The 22,579-nt window shown below is 36.2% G+C and overlaps 2 protein-coding genes across 10 annotated transcripts in view; one reads left to right on the top strand and one right to left on the bottom strand.

The window, feature by feature from the left end:
- Positions 1–14,142, top strand: part of LOC135101228 (phospholipid-transporting ATPase VA-like) — a 100,968-nt gene extending 86,826 nt beyond the window's left edge. For 3 of the 4 annotated variants that reach the window (XM_064004862.1, XM_064004864.1, XM_064004863.1), the window contains exons 21-25: positions 1,175–1,332; positions 1,875–1,979; positions 2,600–2,787; positions 2,929–3,063; positions 8,445–14,142. In XM_064004862.1, the coding sequence (XP_063860932.1) occupies positions 1,175–1,332; positions 1,875–1,979; positions 2,600–2,787; positions 2,929–3,063; positions 8,445–8,556 (698 nt within the window). In that variant the 3' untranslated portion in view covers positions 8,557–14,142. Of the gene's footprint in view, positions 1–1,174; positions 1,333–1,874; positions 1,980–2,599; positions 2,788–2,928; positions 3,064–7,139; positions 7,529–8,444 lie in introns of all 4 variants that reach the window. The other variant, XR_010269165.1, reaches the window with a different exon arrangement.
- LOC135101229 (uncharacterized) lies at positions 7,789–20,129 on the bottom strand. Of its 6 annotated transcripts, none has more exons than XM_064004866.1 (4): positions 19,889–20,111; positions 18,250–18,359; positions 9,184–9,326; positions 7,789–8,582 (listed from the first exon to the last, which is right to left on the bottom strand). In XM_064004866.1, the coding sequence occupies exons 1-4, from the start codon at positions 19,948–19,950 to the stop codon at positions 8,562–8,564; spliced, it is 336 nt and encodes a 111-aa protein (XP_063860936.1). In that variant the 5' UTR covers positions 19,951–20,111; the 3' UTR covers positions 7,789–8,561. The 6 variants fall into 6 exon arrangements, 1 of the variants encoding a protein (XP_063860936.1); XR_010269166.1 differs by lacking the exon at positions 7,789–8,582 and adding an exon at positions 18,519–18,634 and having other exon boundaries at positions 9,189–9,326; positions 19,889–20,115; XR_010269167.1 differs by lacking the exons at positions 7,789–8,582; positions 19,889–20,111 and adding exons at positions 18,519–18,634; positions 18,959–19,103 and having other exon boundaries at positions 9,189–9,326.
- Positions 20,130–22,579: the final 2,450 nt, after the last annotated feature.

The raw sequence follows: 22,579 nt of genomic DNA, 5'->3' as shown, positions 1-22,579 counted from the left end.
ACTTTTTTATTTGTATTAAATACTACCATGTCAAAAACAGATAATATAGATCATATTGATAAGGAATTTAATTTTAGTATTTTCTTTTTGCTAAATGTTTTCAGTTACATCTTAATTTTCCTTCCAGCTTTTCAGACTTCCTCCTCTCAGTTTGATGCTGCTTTCTTCTCTCTCAGCCTTTCCCTGTTGATTTGCTACCGTTTCTTGTTTGAAACTGAGAAAAGATTGTATATCATAATTATACAAATTATGAAAGATAATATTGTATAACATAATTATACAAATCATGAAAGCTAGTACATCTACCATTCATATCTTTCTTGTTGTGATCTCCAACACTCTCCCTGTGGTTGCCTGCTGCAAATATTGGTAATACTTTTGCCTTAGCAAATTATCAGATGTTGATTTTGTTGCAACTCACCATACAGACTCTTTAATGCATGGAGCCTGATAAGCATGTGTGAATATCTGCCTTGTTTCTCATGTGCGGGTCTGTAAATCTCTAAACATAATATGAAGGCAGCCACAGCTCCAGCTAGGCCTTATATTTAAGTCAGAAAGAGAAAGTGTCAATGAATCATTGATTTTTTTTTTCTTTTGACATTTCCAAGTTGTCTGTCAGACACATGAAATTTTCATTCTTTTTCCATATTTTTTTTTTCAGTCTTGTAAGGTAGATTGTGTTAATCAAGGATATATTGATATGTTGGAAAGAATCCTGGCTCTTCTTTAATTATTATAAGTTATGACTGAAATGGTCAGTTTTGTTAGAGTTGATGCACAGTTTGCAAGTAAAAAAAAAAGAAAAAAAGAAAAAAAAGTCATTCCCATGAAGTTTCAGGCCATTTAGATGACCATTATTATCTGTAAGAAATACTGAATCACAAAGCTATCCCACGTGTTCAAGCTGTTGAGATTACTACATTATCCTCTCTCAGTTTCTAAATCTGTAGATAAACAACTTAATGTATCAAACATATGCATGTGTTAGGGATATATGTATATAAGGAAATGGGGCATCTTTGGGGTGCAACAGTTATTGGCAGATTTTTTTTGTCTTTTACGTAACTCTTGCATACTACAACAGACCTTTGTAATTGTCCTCAGTGAGTAGTTAACCTTCCCTCAAACTTGCCACAGCTAACATGATTTATTTAGCTCCACTGTGTTTCAGGAATATATGACCAAGATGCCCCTGAGGAAGTGTTGCTTGCTGAGCCTTACCTCTATTCTCAAGGGCGTACCAGCTCTGTGTACCAGCCCAGCACCTTCTGGTTCAACATACTGGATGCACTCTACCAGTCTGTCATCCTCTTCTTTGTTACTGCATTGGTGAGTTTTAAGCCAATCAGAATACTTGGTAATTGTTGATATTTTGTCAGGTTGTAGTTCAGTGTAGCTGGATGTCAGATTCTAACAAGAAACTTACATCAATTATTTTATTGTACAGTTCATTTATCAAATCTGGGATGCAGTCACACACTATACAATAAAAAAAAACTATTATTTTGAAATAGTATTTGTCATATTTTCATTTGTCCAACTTTTCTTTCAGTGATGTGCACATCTTGCACAACTTGACTAGAATTCAGAGTGAAATTAATTTGAATTTTTTTTTTTTTTTTTTTTTTCAAGTTATACATCTCAGTGATGTACAAATTTTAAAAGTCCAACTTAATGAGTTCAGCACCTGGTCATTTCAAGATAACATTTTTATTTTTCCTATTACTACCACAGTGATCCTGTGATTAGAGTAAGTACAACTAAATTTGTGAGTTCAGTAGGTTGTAAGTAGTATGAATGGATATTTTTAGTTACACATATTTTTAGTGTTTTACCTCAAGTTATCTCTTTTCTGATATTTTCCTTCACAGTGTTATCAAGAATCAACTGCAGGAATGTATGAGTTTGGCATGACAGTGACTCATGCCTGTCTCCTGGCTCAGTCACTCCATATAGCCATTGAAACAAAAGCATGGGTGAGTCATTGCTTTTGTCAAGGTCAGAATGGTTAGATATTAGTTAGGTCATCATTATCATTAGCTTATTTTGTTATCATCATTCTAAAAAAGAAAGGTTTAAAGAAATTGGCAGGTATCTTTTCAAGCACACATTCATTTGGTTGAGAACTATACTTTTAATAAAAAAAATTCACATACTTATCTGTACTCATCAGGGGCTGACAGCAGAACTGGTTCATCCCTGCTGCACACAGTACATTCATTCCCTTCCTTGCATTTGGAGAAAACTAGAAACTTTTTCCAGTCTTTCCTTTTCTTCATGAATTGTAACTCATGTCATACTTTGTCATACACTCATCATCATTACCTCATGTGGTTATAATCTCATCTCACTTTTTACTTAACACCTCATGGCCTTTATGATACACTGCACCTCATATGTGATTTGATCAAAAGGTATTTTTGGCAGAAATTATAGCTAGAGTAATTTGAAGTGGGTTATAATTTGTCTTTTCTGTAATGTATCATAAGAAAGCAAGTATATATTACATGAAATGGTATGGGAACCAGCACCTGCACATGGAGGGATCATCTACATTATATAATTATATTATGTAATAGTAAACTTTCTTTCACAGACTATCTTACACATTGGTGGTCTGGTTGCTTCCCTCCTACTCTTTTATATTTTTGGAGCACTCTATACTGCTACCTGTCCTGCATGTCTGGGGTCACCCAGTCAGTATGGAGAACTCGGGCATGCACTTGCCTCTCCAGTGCATTGGCTTGCTGTTATTCTGACATCCATCCTTGCTGTCCTTCCCAGGTTAGTTTGTGGAGTTTTAGATAATTTGTATTAAATTTAAAGCATCCAAAACCTGTGCTCTTTCTGTCACATGTATTGGTTTTTCACCAGCATAGGGATGGCTTATTATCATTTTTTTCTCCACCTCTGTGTCATATGCAGGTTTGTGGTGCGAGCATTGCAGTGCTCCCTGAATCCTGATGAAGTGACTCAAGCCTTGCTCCAGCACCACTCATCGAGACTGATGGATTTCATAGTGTCTTGGTCCGCCTCCACATCCACATCCTCTACTTACAGGTCTTGAGCTGCTTTAGTTCCTGTAGTTCTCCTTGTGACATGGTGTATCAAATAGTGTATGGGTGATGGCATGCTCCTTATTCCCAGACAAATTTTCTGATCAGATGTAGGACTTTCTGATTAAAAACTTTTCATCTTGCATAATTTAAAAAACATATTTATAATGATCATTAAGTAGTTTTCTGGTAAATTATTTCTTGCACTGTCACACATCTCTGTATTTCTTTACTGCCTGTGTCTCTTCTGTAGGCTGTAGTTGGAATGCTTTAAAATGGGTATGGTATTTTGATGTGATGGATGTGTTGCTGACTCTAGGATCTCTCATCTTCTGTTGCCAATGGAATTATTTTTTCCCAGGAATAACACTGGACATGATGCTTGCTTTAAAGATATATAAGTGTGATGGTCTTTTGCCATTTGGAAATAGTGCTGGTAATGAGTGAGTAATGGCTAGCATAAGCTAAGACTTATGCTGGGTTTTTTTTTTTTTTTTTATCTTTTTCTCCTCTCTGTTTAGTAATCAATAAATTATACGGTATTTAACTTTTTTTATCGCATAGCAGGATTCATATTTGATCTTATCTAAGTATTGACTAATATAAATGTTTTTAGCACATTCAAGGCATGTTAGCCTAAGATGGATTTGGTCATGTTTAGTGATATATTTGTTATCAGTATTTGCAAATAATGATATACTTTTCCAGGATGTGACCACCTTGTAAGGTATAGGTGCTTTTTTCATGCAGTGGAAAACAGTAATGAAGAATTTTAAACAAGTAATTTGTGTCATCATGCTAGATCCTAGAAAGTGAGATAGAAGCTAAAAGACTTTAACTGAATAACTGTGAATGAAGGACTGAGTAACTAGAGGCACACCATCCTATGATATCATTTCTGTATTCTATCAGAAGTGTTTCACTAGTCCCTCTCAGTTCAGTTTGCTTTTATAACTACAGTCCCTATATGCATGGCTCTTGTTTTCTCCTTTTCACTTTATTCTAACCATCTCTCTGACCTTTTCCCAACAGGCACCACCTCCTGGCTGAACTCAAAGTGAGATCATTTGTCATTTTAATGCACATGTCTGTCCTTATTTTCTTTCCATATTTTTGTTTTACTGGTGCTGTTTAGCTTTTGTATGTGTCACATACTATATTTTTGCTGTACTGAACATTTTGTCATTATTTGATGGAGGTTGGAAGATGAAAATTAATTCGACTCTGATCTCTTCCCTTGATTCCCTTAAGGGGACCGACCGAGTTGAAAATCCGAAAAACATTGAAAAATACGAAAATCATCTCAACATCCTTAGGCTTAGTACTTAACAGTGCGCATACGATAATTTGTCATCCACATTTAAATACCATTTAAATACCCATTTAAGTGCCCCTGCTCACACTCACTCAGTCAAGGTCATCTGCCACCATCTGCCACCTACTAAGGTGGCAGATGGTTTTAGAAAATATTCATTAAGAAAAAAATAAATAAAGTTTACAAGGAAGTTTTCTTTATGGTGGAGTGCAGAGGTTTCCTCTCACAGCCTAGCAGATTGGGGGCAAGGAAGTCTCAGATGCCTTCAGTGACTATGTGTGTGTGTATGTGTGTGTGTGTTGGATACACTTAGAGAGAGGGAGTGAGTTTGTGACAATCTCTCATCAACTTCTGTACTCGTTTAGCATTTACTCACTCCCCACTTTTGCTCTCTTTCACCATAGTGGATAAGAGGAAGTCTTACCTTACCCAAAGGAGCAGGGTACTGACAAAAGCACACCAGATATTGGCTGAGAGTAGAGCACATGCATCATTGTGGCATGCCCTCATTGTAAAAATGAGAAGTGCAATGTTCTATTTAAGAAATTCCAGATGCCAACAAAACAAGTCATCTATGAATCTAACACTTGCAATTATGACTCAAAATCATCTTTAACTCAAAACAAATACATTACAATACTTGGCACCTAAAAATTCCATTAATATATAGCTATACGTGGATGAAAAGCATGTGAACATCCCTTTAAACTTTAAAGCCCCATATCTCAAAAGTAACTTAATGCAATATTGAGGTGAATATTGAGGTGTATTTCTCTGCCATTTATTGTCTGATTTTGATGATTCTGGTGCCATTAAAAAAGGAAATTAAAATACACAAAAAAATTGTCACCAAATTTTTTATTTATTTTAGCTTCAAAGAAATATCTGGAGGAAAAATTTTTGGATTTTCTCAACAATGAAACCAAAAATGAAAATTCCCTCTCATAATTTTCTTAGAAAATCATTAAAGTATCTTGTGACAAGTTTTCAAGAGAATCCAAGAAAACTTGTCAAAATATGCAGAAATCTAAACTTTCATATTTTCATTAAAAAGATAAACTATTGCTCCAAATTTAATGAAACTTATAACTCACCTAAAAGAACTTTATAGCTCATAAAAAATTGGTGCCACTTGGTTCATAAATAATAAAAATGGAAAATAACTTGGGCGGTCCCCTTAACAAGTTGACCATGGTAGAAACCACCTCGATCCGTACACCTGCCCCTTATGGCTACTACTACTTTCTCTCTCTCTCTCTCTCTCTCTCTCTCTCTCTCTCTCTCTCTCTCTCTCTCTCTCTCTCTCTCTCTCTCTCTCTCTGCTTCCATGACATTTTTTTTCTCTTTCCCACCTTTTTTTTTCTCCCCTTAACTTTAATCACCAATGCACCAACAGCTCCCATGTTCACACCTGTGTATGACAGGTTTTCACTGACACAGTATTATCAAATTGATGGTAAGAGATCACATGTTTATTTCATCGGTTACTCTGATTATTTTCATTATGATGTAACAGGGCTTTTTTTAAAGCTTGTTGTTCTAAACATCATAATTGATTGTTTCACCTCCTTTTGTATGACCCGTATGACTTTTTTTTTCCCTGATACTATTCTGATACTGAAGTAATGAACTTGAACATTCTATTCCTACACAACTTTTTTTCTATAGTCTTTCTGCAAGCTTATATTTAAAGAAAGAGTGGGGTAGATAATACTGTACATTAAATTGATCTTGTATTTCAGAATTCAGTCTCAAGTCGCGTGCGCATGCACACACACACATGCGCACACACACACACACACACACACACACACACACACACACTTAGGTAATTGTGTTCATTTGAGTTTTGGCTTTTTACAGTTTATTATGTATGGAATGTCTGACTGGGAAATGTAACAGTGGAGTAAATTGTAGTCAGTGTGTGAATTACATGTATACCCATATATTTTTTTGTTATGAGAACTTAATTTTGGTTTCAGTAATGTTAATGAAAAATTAGTTGTTTAGTATAGGTTGGCCTGTCCATGTTGCTGATTTGCCCCATTTTTATTTTATTTTATCTACTTTTTCATCTTTATCTGCACATCTCAGCATCTCAGCCATCAGGAATGAAGACACTGATGTTTTTTTTTTTTTTTTTTTTTTTAGGGGGAGTTGGGGGTTCCCCCCTTCATGATGACCTTGTAGGTAAACCGCTATTTAAAGTCACTACTATTACTTGCATTCTAACCTATATACATATTTTTATTTCCCAAGACTATTGTAGATTCTTTCCTTGACATGACTATGCATTCTGATCCTGGTTAGTGATATCATTCAAACCATATTTAATGATGCTTTTGACTATGTAAAAATACTGTGTACACAAAAGAGTATGGTGAGTAATGAAGTAAATGAAAAAAAGAGGAAAGAGAAGGAAGGAAAAAAATGCTATTTTGGTTCATTCTGATGCTGGACGAGTAGACACTGGATGGCAGTACTGTAAAGAAATTGCCCTCTTACAGTTTCTTTTCAGATTCTAAAGCCTTTTCTGGTATCAGTACATATTGCACGGTGGTGTGAAGAGACTGACAATGTACAAATATGAGGAACTTGTTTAGTTCCAGTGTGATTACACAAACATCTTTACTTTCATCCTTTGACATCTTGATTTTTGCCAAAGACAGACTGAAAACTTGTCCTGAAGCATCCTGAAGCATGTTAGATGTAGTAAAAAACATCTGTTGTCAAAGGACTCACCTTCCCACACTTTCCCTGTACAGGTGCCGGGACCCAGACACCACTTAACACTTCCTGGGGCCAGACTCCATACATTACTGTCATGCACTCATGCAGATCCAATTTAGTTGTTGTTCTCCAGTTACAGTTTTATACAAAAATGTAATTAAATTGAGGTTACCATGCAGAATGCATACATAACATAGTTATTTATGTACACAGAAGATTGGTCTAGCAGTTAATTTCTACTTGATTTTATTAACTGAAAATACCTGTCACTGTTATAAGGCAAATCCTACAGTTTGGTTTAAATGTTAACTAATGTTTGCCAAGTTATTTGGTGTAAATGTGGATGTGCAAGAAGTGATGATGAGTGTGTGGTATGGTACTGCTCTGGCCCCAGCCTCTCCTTGTGACCTTGACTTCTTTCCAGGTTTGTTGCATGCCTTTGTTCTCACTTGGTTTTTATGTGAGACTGTTTTTTCACACTTGTTACCTTGACCTAGAATTGTTTTCTGTACATGAACACACACACTTTTGGTAATCTTTTCCTAAAATAAATAGTAGCTGCTGCTTTTAGTAATACTGCATACTGGACTACTGTGCATATTTTTCTGACTGACGTGAACCACTTGTCTCACACCACAAGTCTGTTCTGCACATCTCATTATTGCCATTCATGCTCCATGTCACCAGTTTCTCACTCCTTGCATTTCTCTTACCCTCCAGCTTCTGTCAGTCTGTACTTGTGTTCAGGACTGACAGGGTTAAGTGTGTGAATGATGTGTGTGTACGTGTATGCTTTGTTTGAACCACCGTGTGAAATTGCTGGCCTGGTATATAGAGAAAGATTATCTTTTTTATTTATTTAAATAATCTTTATTTATTTTTATTTTATTTTATTTCTTATTTATTATTATTTTCTCTTTACTTATCCAAGTGATAAGTAGAGGTACACTTGTGCATATTCCAAAATCCTAAGCATGTTAGGTAAGGGATTCTCAACCTGCATACTTGTGCATTTGCCTAATTTTTATTGTGGATCTAGATAAAGCTGATCTGGTCTTAGACTTAGTGTAACTTATTTTTTGGATGACTGCCATCTAAGCACCTATCAAACATCAGCTGTCACTACCATTACCTGACTGTTCCTGGTCATTAGCTGAACTTTCTATTGTTACATATTGCACTCATTCCCTGTTGCTCTTGAAGGCTTTACCCATTTGTTTCTACTTATGAACTACCTTGATCTTTTATGAGGAGGTATGAGTGATGGGGATGGTGATGCCCACGTTAAGTGTAAATAGTGTTATATAGTGTAACTACTAATTACAATGTGGTATTTTTAGACCTGGTGTCCACCACAAGGAAGGAGAGGAAGAGGAGGATGCGTCTGATCCATACAGCTCTCTTGTCACCACGACCACTGTTGTCACTACCACTGATGAAGCTGAAGTGTAGTACCACTACTCAGGAAACCATCTTGGCTGTGGAAATAATAATTAGTTGCCTCTGGAAGTGCTAGTGACAGTAATGATAACTAGTTGGAAAATGTGTGAAACACTTGAGGGCAAAGTTCCTTATGATCATGTGAAACAGTGATGTTGTCTCCTCCAGAACACATTTCAACAGTGGCTGTTGTCCTTATTCATGTAAGAAATACAATTATATGGCAGCCTCCTTCTGATTCATTATAAAACAATAGCCATAACAGTGCTACAGTTACTCTTTGATTCAGCCGTTATGTAATTGTGCTTAACAGTGCTATTGTAAATAACTATACACAAATCTGAGTGAGTGTCCAGATGAAGAGATAATTTATTTTTGTGTGAAAATTACAAAAAAGAAAATGATCTATATAATGAAACCTCTTGTGATAACTTGTGCTTACTGCTGTCTCTGTGTTAAAGTATTCCAGTACTGGAGTAATTCAGGACACCACAGCAACAGAGGATGCCTACATTTCACCCCATTGCTACTTATATGGAGTCACACATGGATTCCATGTCAGAAGCTTCAGTCATGCCATATAAGATAAAAGAAGCACTTAGATATAAATTGACTGCCAGTGTTGTTGTGGTCACTCACCTGCTCTTTACTTTCACTCATTGAGCTTCCACATGAAAGAAAGTGATGGGCATACCAACTCCTGCGGCAAGTGCTAGGATCCCTTGATGCTGGGCAGAGGCAGGCCACATGCGCAGCCACCCTGCCTCTTTTGTGGTAAGGAACTAAGAAATGAGGGAAATCATACTGGGCTTTCATGATACTGTATATAAGTGAAGTTATTTTTTTATATGAGGAATTCAGATTATTAAGATGGTGTGACAGAATAATTATCAGGGAATGTACATATTATGCAGTTATATTTCTGTTAAAATGGCTGTTAATTTAGTGCTTGGCTCCCAGTGTCGGATGGAGCAATCAGTATTATGTTTACAGTTTGTTTAATATTCAGAATGAGATAAAACTGGATGAGTAATAAAGGAATGTACAAATTAGATAGACCAGTATAATAGAATTGGTCAGACAGACAGTAATTAAACTTAAATTTAAAGTGAATGCATGCATATCTACTAGTTTATGATGTTAATTCCAGCTTTGGCAGGGCAGATGTTAAGTTATACATGAAATTATTGTGGATTTTCGACCATCAGTGCTTGTGTCTTAAGATGCTCAAGGTATATCATCTCACTTAGTGCAAGTGGTGAATTATAGTAATTGCATACTGTTTTTAATCTTTGATCATTTGTTAATCTTTGTAAATTTGCTCATATCCTTTATGTGCTGAATTTTTGGTTTAGTGATAAAGTTTTGCTATGCTGTTTTGGTGATATTTTTGTACAGCATCATACAATAGACAGAGAAGCCTGAAAATTTAGTTTATTTTTCAGGCACAGCAGCATATTAATTTAATTACTTTGATTTTTGTCAAATGCTCATAGAAAGAAAAGAAATAAAAAAAAAGGAGAATGCATGTGTTATATTGTAAAGCATAAGTGAGGAGTGTGTGTGTGTGTCATGGGTGTAGCTACTGCTTCTCACTTGCTGGCTCTGCTATGGCACCTTGGCACACCTCACCATCTGAGTTGAGGATCAGGTCTCTGAATCTAAGAAAATCTGTTATTTTTAAGCATCTACAACTTAAAGAGTTTCACATATTTCATGTTTCCTTTTTTTGTTAAGTATCTTTATTTCAAAGTATGAAGACTTATGATTGAAATAGCTGGATTTGACATCATACACCTGTAGCAAAAAATTACTATATTAACATTATTGGGAAAAAAATGTAAATGATGATGAACTATAATTTAACTATTTATATGAGTAAAGCACAGTGGATGGTGTACAAAGCTGATCCCTGTTGCTCATCAGTTAATGGAAAGATCCACTCCTTGATAAAGTTAGTGATAACTGCCATTCTCAGTAATGTAACAGGATAGAACTGCCATAGCCATCCTTACTGTAACTATCCCTCCATTACTACTATGTGTCATGTCTTGCTGCAACCATCACCACTATTACTGCCACTGCTACCCTGTTCCTCTTCTACTGCTGTAATTGCTATTAAGAAATAAGAAAAACAAAAACAACATCATACATAACCACCATTACTACTGCTACATCACAACCACCACCACCACCACTACTACTACTACTACTACTACTGTAGACACTGCTAGTGGCAATGCTTTCACTACTACTATTACTGCAACTACTACTTTTACTGCCATTACTGTAATTACTACTTCAACTACTACCGCAAGTTCCACTAACTTTGTATTAGTATGCACAGCTAGTCAGGCTAATGTTTTGTTACTGACTCACAGTACTGTTACTCACTCATCAGAACTTAGAGCAACAACCACCAGTATAAAGAACCACCATGCTATTATTATAAGAATTATAGTAAACCTGGCCACTATGTTGTCAACACCATCACCACTACTGTTTGTAAGTGTATATTTCTGATGCTGTTTCAGAACTCTCCACATTATTATTATTATTGTTTTTTTTTTTAATTCATTCATTTATTTATTCTTTAATTTTATTTTATTACTGTTTTCATGTTGAATGCTCCACTTTTCCATAGGTTGTTGTCCCTCATATTCTTAAGTATGTCATATTATGTTACTTTGTGTGTGTGTGTGTGTGTGTGTGTGTGTGTGTGTGTGTGTGTGTGTGTGTGTGTGTGTGTGTGTGTGTGTGTGTGTGTGTGTGTGTGTGTGTGTGTAATATGCAGACTCACTCACTCACTCAGTATGGATAGAGACAAAGCAAGGAATGGTAGTGCTGGAGTGGAGATGAGTATAAATAATGCAAAATGGGATAGAAATTAATATTATTTTGCTTACTGATGATATTTTCTAGGTAGAAAAAAAAATAATAATAATAATATGTACTGTAATTCACTTCAGTACTATTTGCGAAAGGAAAGGTTAATGTAGTAATGGGTAGGGTGATGGTTTATGTGAAAAAAAAATGTTGATTTTGCACATCATTGAACTCATGCCAGAAATAAGATACAACAAAACTTAATGACTTTGTACACTATACACACACACACACACAAAAAAAAAAAAAAAAAAAAAAAAATGACCATCATTCTTCCATTCTCTACAAGTATGGAAATGTAGGGAGAAGCAACAGTGAGAGGGAAGGCAGTGAGGATGGAAGTAGAACAGGCACTTCAGGATGTATTAGTTCTGGCCAGCTTATGCAACAGAGAGCTAGAGTGACAAGAATAAAATCCCTAGAATCCAAACATTGGCATTTAGATATTTTGCTAAGTGTCTCTATTGTGATAAGCTGGGATGGTGAGAATGATGAGTGTATATGGAAAGTTATCTCATCTCAGTTCATGACACATCTCGTCAAGCAATGATGAATCAATCAACTGGGTAAGATTATGTTCATGCACAACCCAGGAAGAAACCGAAGTTTCCTTCTCATGGCATACTTAGCATTTGGCTTATTTATCATTACTCATCTTCACTCCATAAAGACAAAGGATAAGCTATAAAATACTGGTTACTTTGTCTAGCAGTGAGGAGCCAACCAATGTGAGAGAGAGAGAGAGAGAGAGAGAGAGAGAGAGAGAGAGAGAGAGAGAGAGAGAGAGAGAGAGAGAGAGAGAGAGAGAGAGAGAGAGAGAGAGAGAGAGTCAGCACCACAACAGTACACCAAGGGCTGCACCAGGCTATCAATGTGCGTGTATTTCATGTTAACATCATTCCTCAGTTATGTATGTGGTGTTGCTTGGCTTCAATTTGTAATTGCCTTCTCATTTTGATGTATTTTTCTATTCTGCAATTTTTTTAGTATTCTGTGCAAAAAAGAGAGTTCATCTGATGCCTACTCTATGCCTGGAACCTCCAGGCATAGTCATGAATGACACTGTATTTTGCAGACAAATGATGGCAAAAAGATTGTTATTACTGTTATATATCTTTTGTACACAATTGTACACACATTGTAAGTTGCATATGTAATTTTTAATTATATTTGTATGTAATGGCAGAAAGAGCTCTTTTAGAAGAAAAATATAGTGACGCTAGCTCACTTATTATTGATGTTTCCTTGAAAAGCTGTAAAAGTGATACACTCAAAACTTACTTTTGGTTAATGCATTACTACTTCATGATACACATTACATAACTACATTAGACATCAACATTTCATCATTATCCTCTTTTTTCATTTTGTTTTTTTAATCTTAAGCACCAAACCACAGCCCCATGGTATATAATGTTGATTGTATCAAAGATGCCATAAAGAATTGCAATTTCCTCAGCCTTACAGTCAACAATTTTTCATATTTATTTTGAATATTAATTTCTTTCCTTTTTTCTCTCTCTCTCTCTCTCTCTCTCTCTCTCTCTCTCTCTCTCTCTCTCTCTCTCTCTCTCTCTCTCTCTCTCTCTCTCTCTCTCTCATAAACTTTCATCTACATTTTTTGTGGTCCTGTGCATATTCAGGTGTTCAAATCTTTTTGTATTTAGATAATCATTTTTGTGATTTATCTTAATCTTGACATCTATTGTAGAATTGGGTATGCATAAATTCTCAGCCCATGCAACATACGGTTTACTTAAATAAGAAATATTATTTAAGTTAAAACTGACACTATGGACATCTGCTGAACCTGAGGAACTTGTAATCTTTTAAAGCTGTAGAATGGATAACTTGTCATTTTTTTAAATGGATTCCTTTGCATCCCTTGAAAAATTTCCATTTTGCAGTACAGCAAACCTGAATGTTTTGTTTAAAAACTATGTAAAAGCTGTACATCCTATTTTACTCACCCAAGTTATGTACATCAGAACTCCGTAGTAAACTGCTAACATGTGACAATCCATTTGTAAATTCAAACATTTCTAATATTCATATTCAATTTTTATTTACAAAGCTTACATGTTATTTTGTTCACAGGCATTCATCTAGAATTAAGTGTCTTTTTTGTTTATTTTGTAAATATAGATGGTATTTGTTCTTCAGATTTGGTAGTTGTTATGCCAGTGTCCCTGAAAAGAGAGGTAGCCAAGACCAGGGCCCTATTTATACAAACCCATCCCCTTTCACACACACACAAACACACACACACACACACACTATATAATAAATACTAAATTATTTTAACAATAATAATAATAATAATAATTTATAAAACCAAACAAAGTTATGTATATGGCTATAATTTTGTGCAGAATACATATGATAGAGTGAGAACACAGTGAGGAAGTGTCATAGCAGTATAACAAGCCTAAAGTCAGTGAGGATGGTGCAGTAATCCTGTCACTAACATTCCTATATTGTATGGAGAAAAATAGTGTTAATTGTGTCTGAATTGTGTTTTGAATGCATTTAGTTTTGTTACGTGACTGTCACACATTACTTTATTTGAGGCGAGTCTTTTTTTATGTAAACAGATTATATTTTTTTGTCATTTTTCACCAGAAAATATTGCAGCACAAAGTCTTGACTTGTGAAATAATTAGAAAAATTACTTTGATGGCCATAATAAATATTTTGCTGTTTTTGGTGAAATCTGTATTTCAATAGATCCTTTAAAAGTTTACATAAAGCTGCATTTTATCAATTTAATGCATGTCCTTACATGCTCATGCACTGGCTAAGTTTATAAGGGAGGAGGGGGGTACAATATCTGACCCATATATACATGAATAATGCCAGTGTGGTTAAGGTAAAATCTGTGCATGCATGCATGATCAGAAGAGCCAGGAGCAATTCTTTGGTGGCAATTGTAGATGTTTAGGTCCAACAAGCTCAAAGTAGACAGGTTAGAAGTGACTGATTGTAACATGACTTCGTTTTTATCTGGTCTGGCCTCATCAGGCAGCTAAGTTCAACCTGTGTTTGCACATCATCATATTAGATATTCTTGTTAAGTTCATTTGAACTGTCCAGAACAGCCTGTCATTGCACACAATACACATGCTCTCACAGGTGAGTGAAAGGTGGCCCTACAGTTGCAGTGTAGCCAGGAAGTAACCAGGGGTGCATCTCCTACTTGCTTACATCTTGCTTAAGTAAGTTTCCCTGTGCTCCTTCCCCCTCTATCTCTCTCATACATTTCTCCCCTCCTCCACTCTTCAAATTTAGTGAGATACCTGTTTGTAAGTAGAAGCCAGTCATGCAATGCTAATAAAAAGGCTCACTGGAAAGTAACAAGAAAGTGAATTTTGTAAACTATTTAAGGAAAATATGGGACAAATTTAGGGCCTTACACGACGTCATGGCAGCATAACGCTCCCTCCTGATGTTAAATAGCATCTTCATTGCTGACATCACCAAGGCTAATTATGCAAGCCTGCTTGAATTAATGTTGTTATTACTTGATTTTGTAACTTTTGCCAATGGAAACTACACAGATAATTAGTCTAAAGGAGCCAAACTGAGAAAAATAAAGGGGTTGGCCCCACAAAGTCAGCAGTGGTGAGGCCAGTGGTGGTGAGTACAGTGGAACCTTGGTTACTGAATGCCTCTCTTTTCAAACAATTTTTTTTCAATTTCAAACAAATTTTTTACAAAATTTGAACTCACTATTGCTTCAGGTGTGGTACTATAATTCGATTCTTGAACAAAGTTACTTGATTTTAAATACTAAAAGACATAGCAAAAGCTGCTGCTTATTACTAATTTATAGTTTCTATAAATATCTACTTTATTTTTATATATTTGGAGGACAGACACAGAGTACAAGACTAATTCAATCTTTGAAATAAGATAAATGTGATCCTGCTGAAAAGCCTTGATGTAAACAAACAGTTTTCAGCACTCGGGAGTAATCCTGAGCCAACCGCGGCCCTCTTGATGACCCCACTGCTGCTGCACAAATGCATTTTTCTAGTAGCTTTTCCCAGCAGCAAGATTATCCAAGTGTTATGATCACCTTCATTTTGGTGATAAGAGGGTTGCTCCTCTCTATGTCCCTCTGTAAAGCTTCCCTCATTAGATTGGTCTAAACATTATCTTCTGACGAGTTCTGTGTTACCAAGCTCATTCATTACATCCTTTCTGGATTAATGATTTGTGAGTTGGAGATGTGAACCAGCCATCTTGGTTGTGGGAGCATCCATCGTAAGCTGCTAAGGGCCAATTTCACAGTCGCTTGGTAACGTTCCCAAGCAAGAGCCTTACCAACCTGGTAACAGGCATTACTAACACCCTGATCCGATATCACAGTCGTTTTCATGGTTTCAATGATCCCCAACCTGGTAACAATTATAACAAAATGAATACCTCTGATTTGGCTATGTTGGTATATTGGCGACCCCTTATTAGACAAGATGACTCAGTTCATGACAAAAGAACCAACTACGCCAGCACTAAAAGAAAGAGAGAAGGGCATGGAAAAATTTAAGTACATTACTAGTGCCTTTAACATGCCATATCCATCCACTGCAATCATGGTTACATTTTGTGATTTAAATTCTTCCCTTTGAATATCTGCCCAACATTTGGCAAACTTTGCATATACCAACCAGGCACATAATAATTTATTTCTCTCTTCATGCCATATCCATCCACTGCAATCATGGTTACATTTTGTGATTTAAATTCTTCCCTTTGAATATCTGCCCAACATTTGGCAAACTTTGCATATACCAACCAGGCACATAATAATTTATTTCTCTCTTCTTTAATGCTATACACATACATTGTTAGATTGAAATATTTTGGGTTTTACAGAAATATCCCTAGCCTACTAATTTTGAGACAGTGATGAATTATTTCTCAGCAAAAATACAATGTTCTTTCTTTTAATCATGATCTACCCATTGAAAAGATTAACTGAATTAATCTAAACCTAGCCTAACGGAAACAAGCCTAGCCCTCTGATGGAAGTGGTAATGTTTTAATATTATCTAATATTTCTCTTCGGTGACAAATTCTGTACACCCTAAGCATATGTGAGGATTATTACAGTTTTTAACCAAGGAGGTATGGTAGATGAATTAAGGGTGACAGATGGTGAGATTTCCATCAGCTGGTGAAGTGAATTCACACCGCCATCCAAATTTTTCTTAAATTTCATCATATTACTATTATAGCTTACAAAATGTTGTTGTATTGTTAAATAATTGCAATATACAACTAAAGAAATAAGACAAGTACAAGAGGATAAGAACTTGTGATACTTGCAAGAAATAAATGCATTGGTAAGCTCCACTGGGGAGGCCCAGCAGCTCCCAAGCCAGCATTAGCAAAGGTTCCAATTTCTGGTAAGGATCAAAACAAACAACGCCGCAAAAAATGTCTGTGAAATCAGATAAGTTGTTGGTTGGTGGTTACCACTCACTGGTAACGATCACAACACCAGGAAGCAACTGCAAAATAGGCCCTAAGACAGTACAGACTGGTGTCTGAGAACAGAATAATCTATTTTACATTAATTCCTATGGGGAACATAGTTTCAGTCTTCAAACATTTTGGATTCTGAATGGCATTTAGGAACAAATGAAGTGAGGTTCCACTGTACTTCATGAGAAGGAAAATAATGATTTGCCATCCATTCTCACATATACTCCACCAAACATCTTGGGATTCACTTCCTTCACTTCTCTTATTGCCACGTGCAGGACAGACTCCAAAAAACACTTTACCACATTCACAGACCTCACAGAAGTCTTCTGGGATAGCCAGAGCTTTTCCTTCCAATGAGGCATTCACCACAACCACAGCATTGTCAGTTCTTATTTGATTAACTAACCATTTCTTTGGTTTTTGACCAACAACAATTAATTATCTGAGCTATCTTGTCTGTAGTTTCAATTATTAGAAGTCATACAAAACCCAGCCATGACTATGTAAATTCAAATATGCAGGAAAGGCAACTCAAAACCAGCCTTGGTGGAGGCTGGTGTTCACTGAACAAACATACATGGACATAGTTCATCCTAAAAGACAAGTAACTAGCTCATGCTGTTGATGTCACTGCAGTAATGGATTTGCTAGTCAAACTCCAAACCATAGAGAATAGATGGCAAGAGGGAATGACTTGAAATGGAATTAAAATAAATACAAGGAAAACAAAAGTGATGGGAGTTGGTAGAGAAATGGAAGAATGATGTATCATGAAGGAGAAAAGAGTAACAATCAGAAAACTTCAAATATTTTTATATCAATGCAAACAATACATACAAAAATTAGATGAGAAGATGAAAAATGTACAGATATGTGGAGACCAGTAATGGAAGAAATGGAAAGAGCAAGACTGAGCTGGCTTGGACATGTGATAAGGATGGAGGAGGACTGACATGCCAGGATGTAAAATGGATAGCAAGAGGGAAGAGACCAAGAGGTAGGGCCAGGAAGAGATGGAAACAAGGTGTAGATCAGAAGGGGAAAGTCTAATAAGCAGACAGGTCTCACTACCAAAGAGCATTCTTCTTACACAGGATGCATAGTCTTTTTTTTTTTTTTTATGCAAAAGGGAAGTTATTCAAGAATGAAGAGGATTTGAAAAATGTTAAAAGGGACATTAACATTCCTGACTTTCCACTATAAACTTAATTCTTAGAGTTATGTTCTACTACACCAATACTACCTCTGTAGTAACATTTTCTCAAGATACTTCTTTGCCACCATCAGTTCACCCCTTCAGACCCATATGCTCTTACTTCAGCTTACCTTTATGTATATTCAATGTGTTGGGCTGTCCTCTGGTGTCAATGATAGGAGAGGAGGGGGGCCATATACAAGCCCGTACCATCTCTACTCCTGGGCCATACAGCTCCATCCTGAAATTTGGTATAAAAATACAATGGTATCATAGAATGTATACAAATACTAAAAATTCATAATGTCTATCAGAGTTACCGTGTATTACAAGATGGCATCTGTGTAAAGAAAACTCTGCAAACTCAGCAAATTCCACAAGAGGTGGATGCATCATTTACCAGGGTTATAACATTTCCTAGTCCTTATGAGCAGGCTCCTGGACTTCCTAGGCACCTCCTAGAAGGCATCAACATTACACCAGTACACAGAGGCAGCCAGTGCCTGTGTCACCATCCTGTTTAGCAAAAATCCAGGTCAAATATGGTAGAAGGCATGAGCACCCTTCACACGCTGCCCCTCCTAGGTACATACCCTTGTCACAGTGCCCACTACACATCCTTGAATCCACAAATCCAATAATATGCAGCAACTAATCTCATATTATACTAAAGTAATATAAACTAAGTATAAACATATAAAACTAAATTATAAATCATATTATACTAAAGTAATATAAACTAAGTATAAACATATAAAACTAAATTATAAGCCATAATAATTGTAATTGGGACAGCATCAATTCAAGCACCGAATTTAAACAGCTCCTGACGGTGCTTACATAAAGTGTATCAGGATTCTGGCATGTGCTTCAAGGAGCCTAGAACACTCTGGATGTAAGCTTTCAAGTGTGTCCTTCCTGCACAATCTACTAAAGTGAAAGCCCATTGCTGCACCCATGTCATCAAGGAGGTAATACGTTGCATGTTCCTGCTACAATTATCACCTCTCAGAAAAGCTGCTTCTTGTGTTGGCTTGTCCCGCCCACAACAGTTACGCATGACTCTTTGCACTTCCACTAGGTGAGATCAGAATTACCTGAACCATTTCATATACAGTAGAACATCGGTTCATGAACACCCTATATCATGAACAAATTGGTTCATGAACTAGTCTTGCAAAAAAATTTTAGCTTGGTTTACGAACAATGCTTTGGGGTATAATGCACATTACCCACAATCCATAAAACCTCATGCTCAGATGTGCATTGGTGCGCTTGGTGTGGGGCTCCCCCAGTTTGAATTCTGTTGTCAGATATTGTCCCCATGATAAAAGGAAATCAATTCCCTAGAACCCCCTCAAAAGTTATTCACCTACAAATTCTACTGAGTACAGCACCTCATCTCTTGGGAAGACTAATCCAGCTAAAAGTTGCACTTCTTGCAAGGAAGAAAACATTATATACAGTAGTAATATACGTAGGTGTGGAAGATGCAAGAAGGCAAATTAACACCAGCAGGGATAGCAGCAACCTATCATCCAAGAAGAGGGATACTCTGCCACATCACAGTCCCAAGGCAGTACTCATGTAAGAACACCAATCCTCACCTTCTCACACAATGACCTTCACTGTTCAGTTACCTGCCTGTCATGGAACAAAAGAGCAAATAGGAGGAAAAAATAAAAGAGAGAGAGAGAGAGAGACTATTGCTTATATGTGAACACCCTATCCGCGCTGCTCTGCTCTGCTCTGCTTGTAATGTGAACGAACCCCAAGAAGTTCAGGGAACTGGCGGTAAACTGCCAGTTCATGTATTCACAGCCAGCACACATCCTCCTTCCATAGCCATGGTTTAACTAACGCAGGATGGACATTCCTGGTTGCTCCTTCCTCCTCTAAACACACGTGCATATGTGTGATTGGCCAACAAATTTCGTGTGACCTGATTCGCAGCAGGTAACCCCACGTCATCACAGTTCTTAACACGTGACTCAACGTCACGTCGCCACCGCGCATGAGCATCATTGAAAACAAAAATACGAACACACTTAGTATCCTACGAGAGACGGCTGGAGGTGAATCTAAGCTAGAATTGACTTATACCTTTGAAATTCTCATCTGAAGTTATTATTAATTTCCGACAGGGTAAAATAAGGATTAGAAATACTCCAAACAGTGAGGTGTAGATCTTGCGAAGAACTATAAGTATGGTGTATTAATTGAAAGAAAAAAATAAAAAATTCCTCTAAACGACTGTCACTTGAACTAAAGCCTTTTTTAAAAGTAGTCCAGGTGCGCGCATATTTCAGAACGTCACTGGTGCGGCGAGGGGCTGTGCATGTCCTCCATGGCACCTAAACAACACAGCTTCTCAAATTTTCCGTCTTTTAGCTATTTATAGGCCTACACAGACAGTCATAGGCTGTATATTAGAGAGAGAGAGAGAGAGAGAGAGAGAGAGAGAGAGAGAGAGAGAGAGAGAGAGAGAGAGAGAGAGAGAATAATAATAATAATAATAATAATAGTAATTGGAATAATAATAATAATAATAATAGTAATAATAATGATAATAATAAAAATAATAATAATAATAATAATAATAATAATAATAACAACAACAACAACAACAACAACAACAACAACAACAACAACAACAACAACAATAATAATAATAATAATAATAACAGCAAGTCTCTCTCTTTCATCATATCTCATTGTTTTATCATTTTGGCTTTCTTTTTTTTTAATCACTATGCTGCCTTTTCTTCGTTTCAATAATACAGGCTTGTTTTCTTTGTTTCATCGCATAAGGCCTTCTACACAGGTCCTTTATTTTATCGCTTTTTTCTTTGCTTCATCACTTAAGGCCTTCTACACAGGTCCTTTATTTTCTCATCTATTTCTTTTCTTTCTTCCTTCACTTAGGGCCTTCTTCACAGGTCCTTTATTTTATCATTTCTTTTCTTTATTTCATAACTTCTCTTCGTTTCACAACTTAAGGCAGTTTCTTTATTTTATCACTTAAGGCCTACTTCACAGGTCCTTTATTTCATCATTTCTTATTGTTTCATCGCTTTAGGCTTTCTTTTCTTTTTTCACTACTAAGCAGCCTTTTCTTCGTTTCAACGCTAAAGGCTTGTTTTCTTTCTTTCATCGCTTAAGGCCTTCTACACAGGTCCTTTGTTTTTTCACTTATTTATTTTCTTTCTTTCATCACTTAAGGCCTTCTTCACAGGTCCTTCACTTCATCACTTTTTCCTACTTTCTTTTTTTCTTTATTTATTTTTCATCACTTAAGGCCTACTTCACAAATCCTTCGTTTCGTCACTTTAGTCTTTTCTTTGTTTCAACAATTACGGCCTTCTACACAGGTCCTTTCATTCGTCATCTCTATTCATTGTTTCATCACTAGGTCGAACTTTCTTCGTTTTAACACTTAAGACTTTTTTCTTTGCTTCTTTTCTTAAAGCCTTTGTTTCATCACTGTCATCACACTGTATTTCTTCTTTTCTTTGTTTTATCACTTCTTTCTTTCGTTTCATCACAAAAGGCCTTCTTCGCAGGTCCTTTATTTCATCACTTTTCTTTGTGTCATCACTTAAGGCCTACTTCACAGGTCCTTTATTACTTCACTTTTCTTTGTATCATCACTTAAGGCCTACTTCACAGGTCCTTTACTTCATCACTTATCTTTGTGTCATCACTAAAGGCCTACTTCACAGGTCCTTTATTTCATCACTTTTCTTTGTATCATCACTTAAGGCCTACTTCACAGGTCCTATATTTCATCACTTTTCTTTGTATCATCACTTAAGGCCTACTTCACAGGTCCTTTATTTCATCAATTTTCTTTGTGTCATCACTTAAAGCCTACTTCACAGGTCCTTTATTTCATTATTCTTTCTTTGTCATCACTTAAGGCCTACTTCACAGGTCCTTTATTTCATCAATTTTCTTTGTGTCATCACTTAAGGCCTACTTCACAGGTCCTTTATTTCAGCATTTTCTTTGTGTCATCACTTGAGGCCTACTTCACAGGTCCTTAGTTTCATCACTTTTCTTTGTGTCATCACTTAAAACCTACTTCACAAGTCCTTTATTTCATTATTTTTTTCTTTGTCATGACTTAAGGCCTACTTCACAGGTCCTTTATTTCATCACTTTTCTTTGTGTCATCACTTAAGGCCTACTTCACAGGTCCTTTATTTCATCACTTTTCTTTGTGTCATCACTCAAGGCCTACTTCACAGGTCCTTTATTTCATCACTTTTCTTTATGTCATCACTTAAGGACTACTTCACAGGTCCTTTATTTCATTATTTTTCTTTGTCATCACTGAAGGCCTACTTCACAGGTCCTTTATTTCATCACTTTTATTCGTGTCATCTTTTATGGCCTACTTCACAGGTCCTTTATTTCATCACTTTTCTTTGTGTCATCACTTAACGCCTACTTCACAGG

Source organism: Scylla paramamosain, chromosome 6 (genome assembly GCF_035594125.1).
Source record: "Scylla paramamosain isolate STU-SP2022 chromosome 6, ASM3559412v1, whole genome shotgun sequence".
NCBI lineage: Eukaryota > Metazoa > Arthropoda > Malacostraca > Decapoda > Portunidae > Scylla > Scylla paramamosain.
This window is presented reverse-complemented; position numbering and strand designations above follow the sequence as displayed.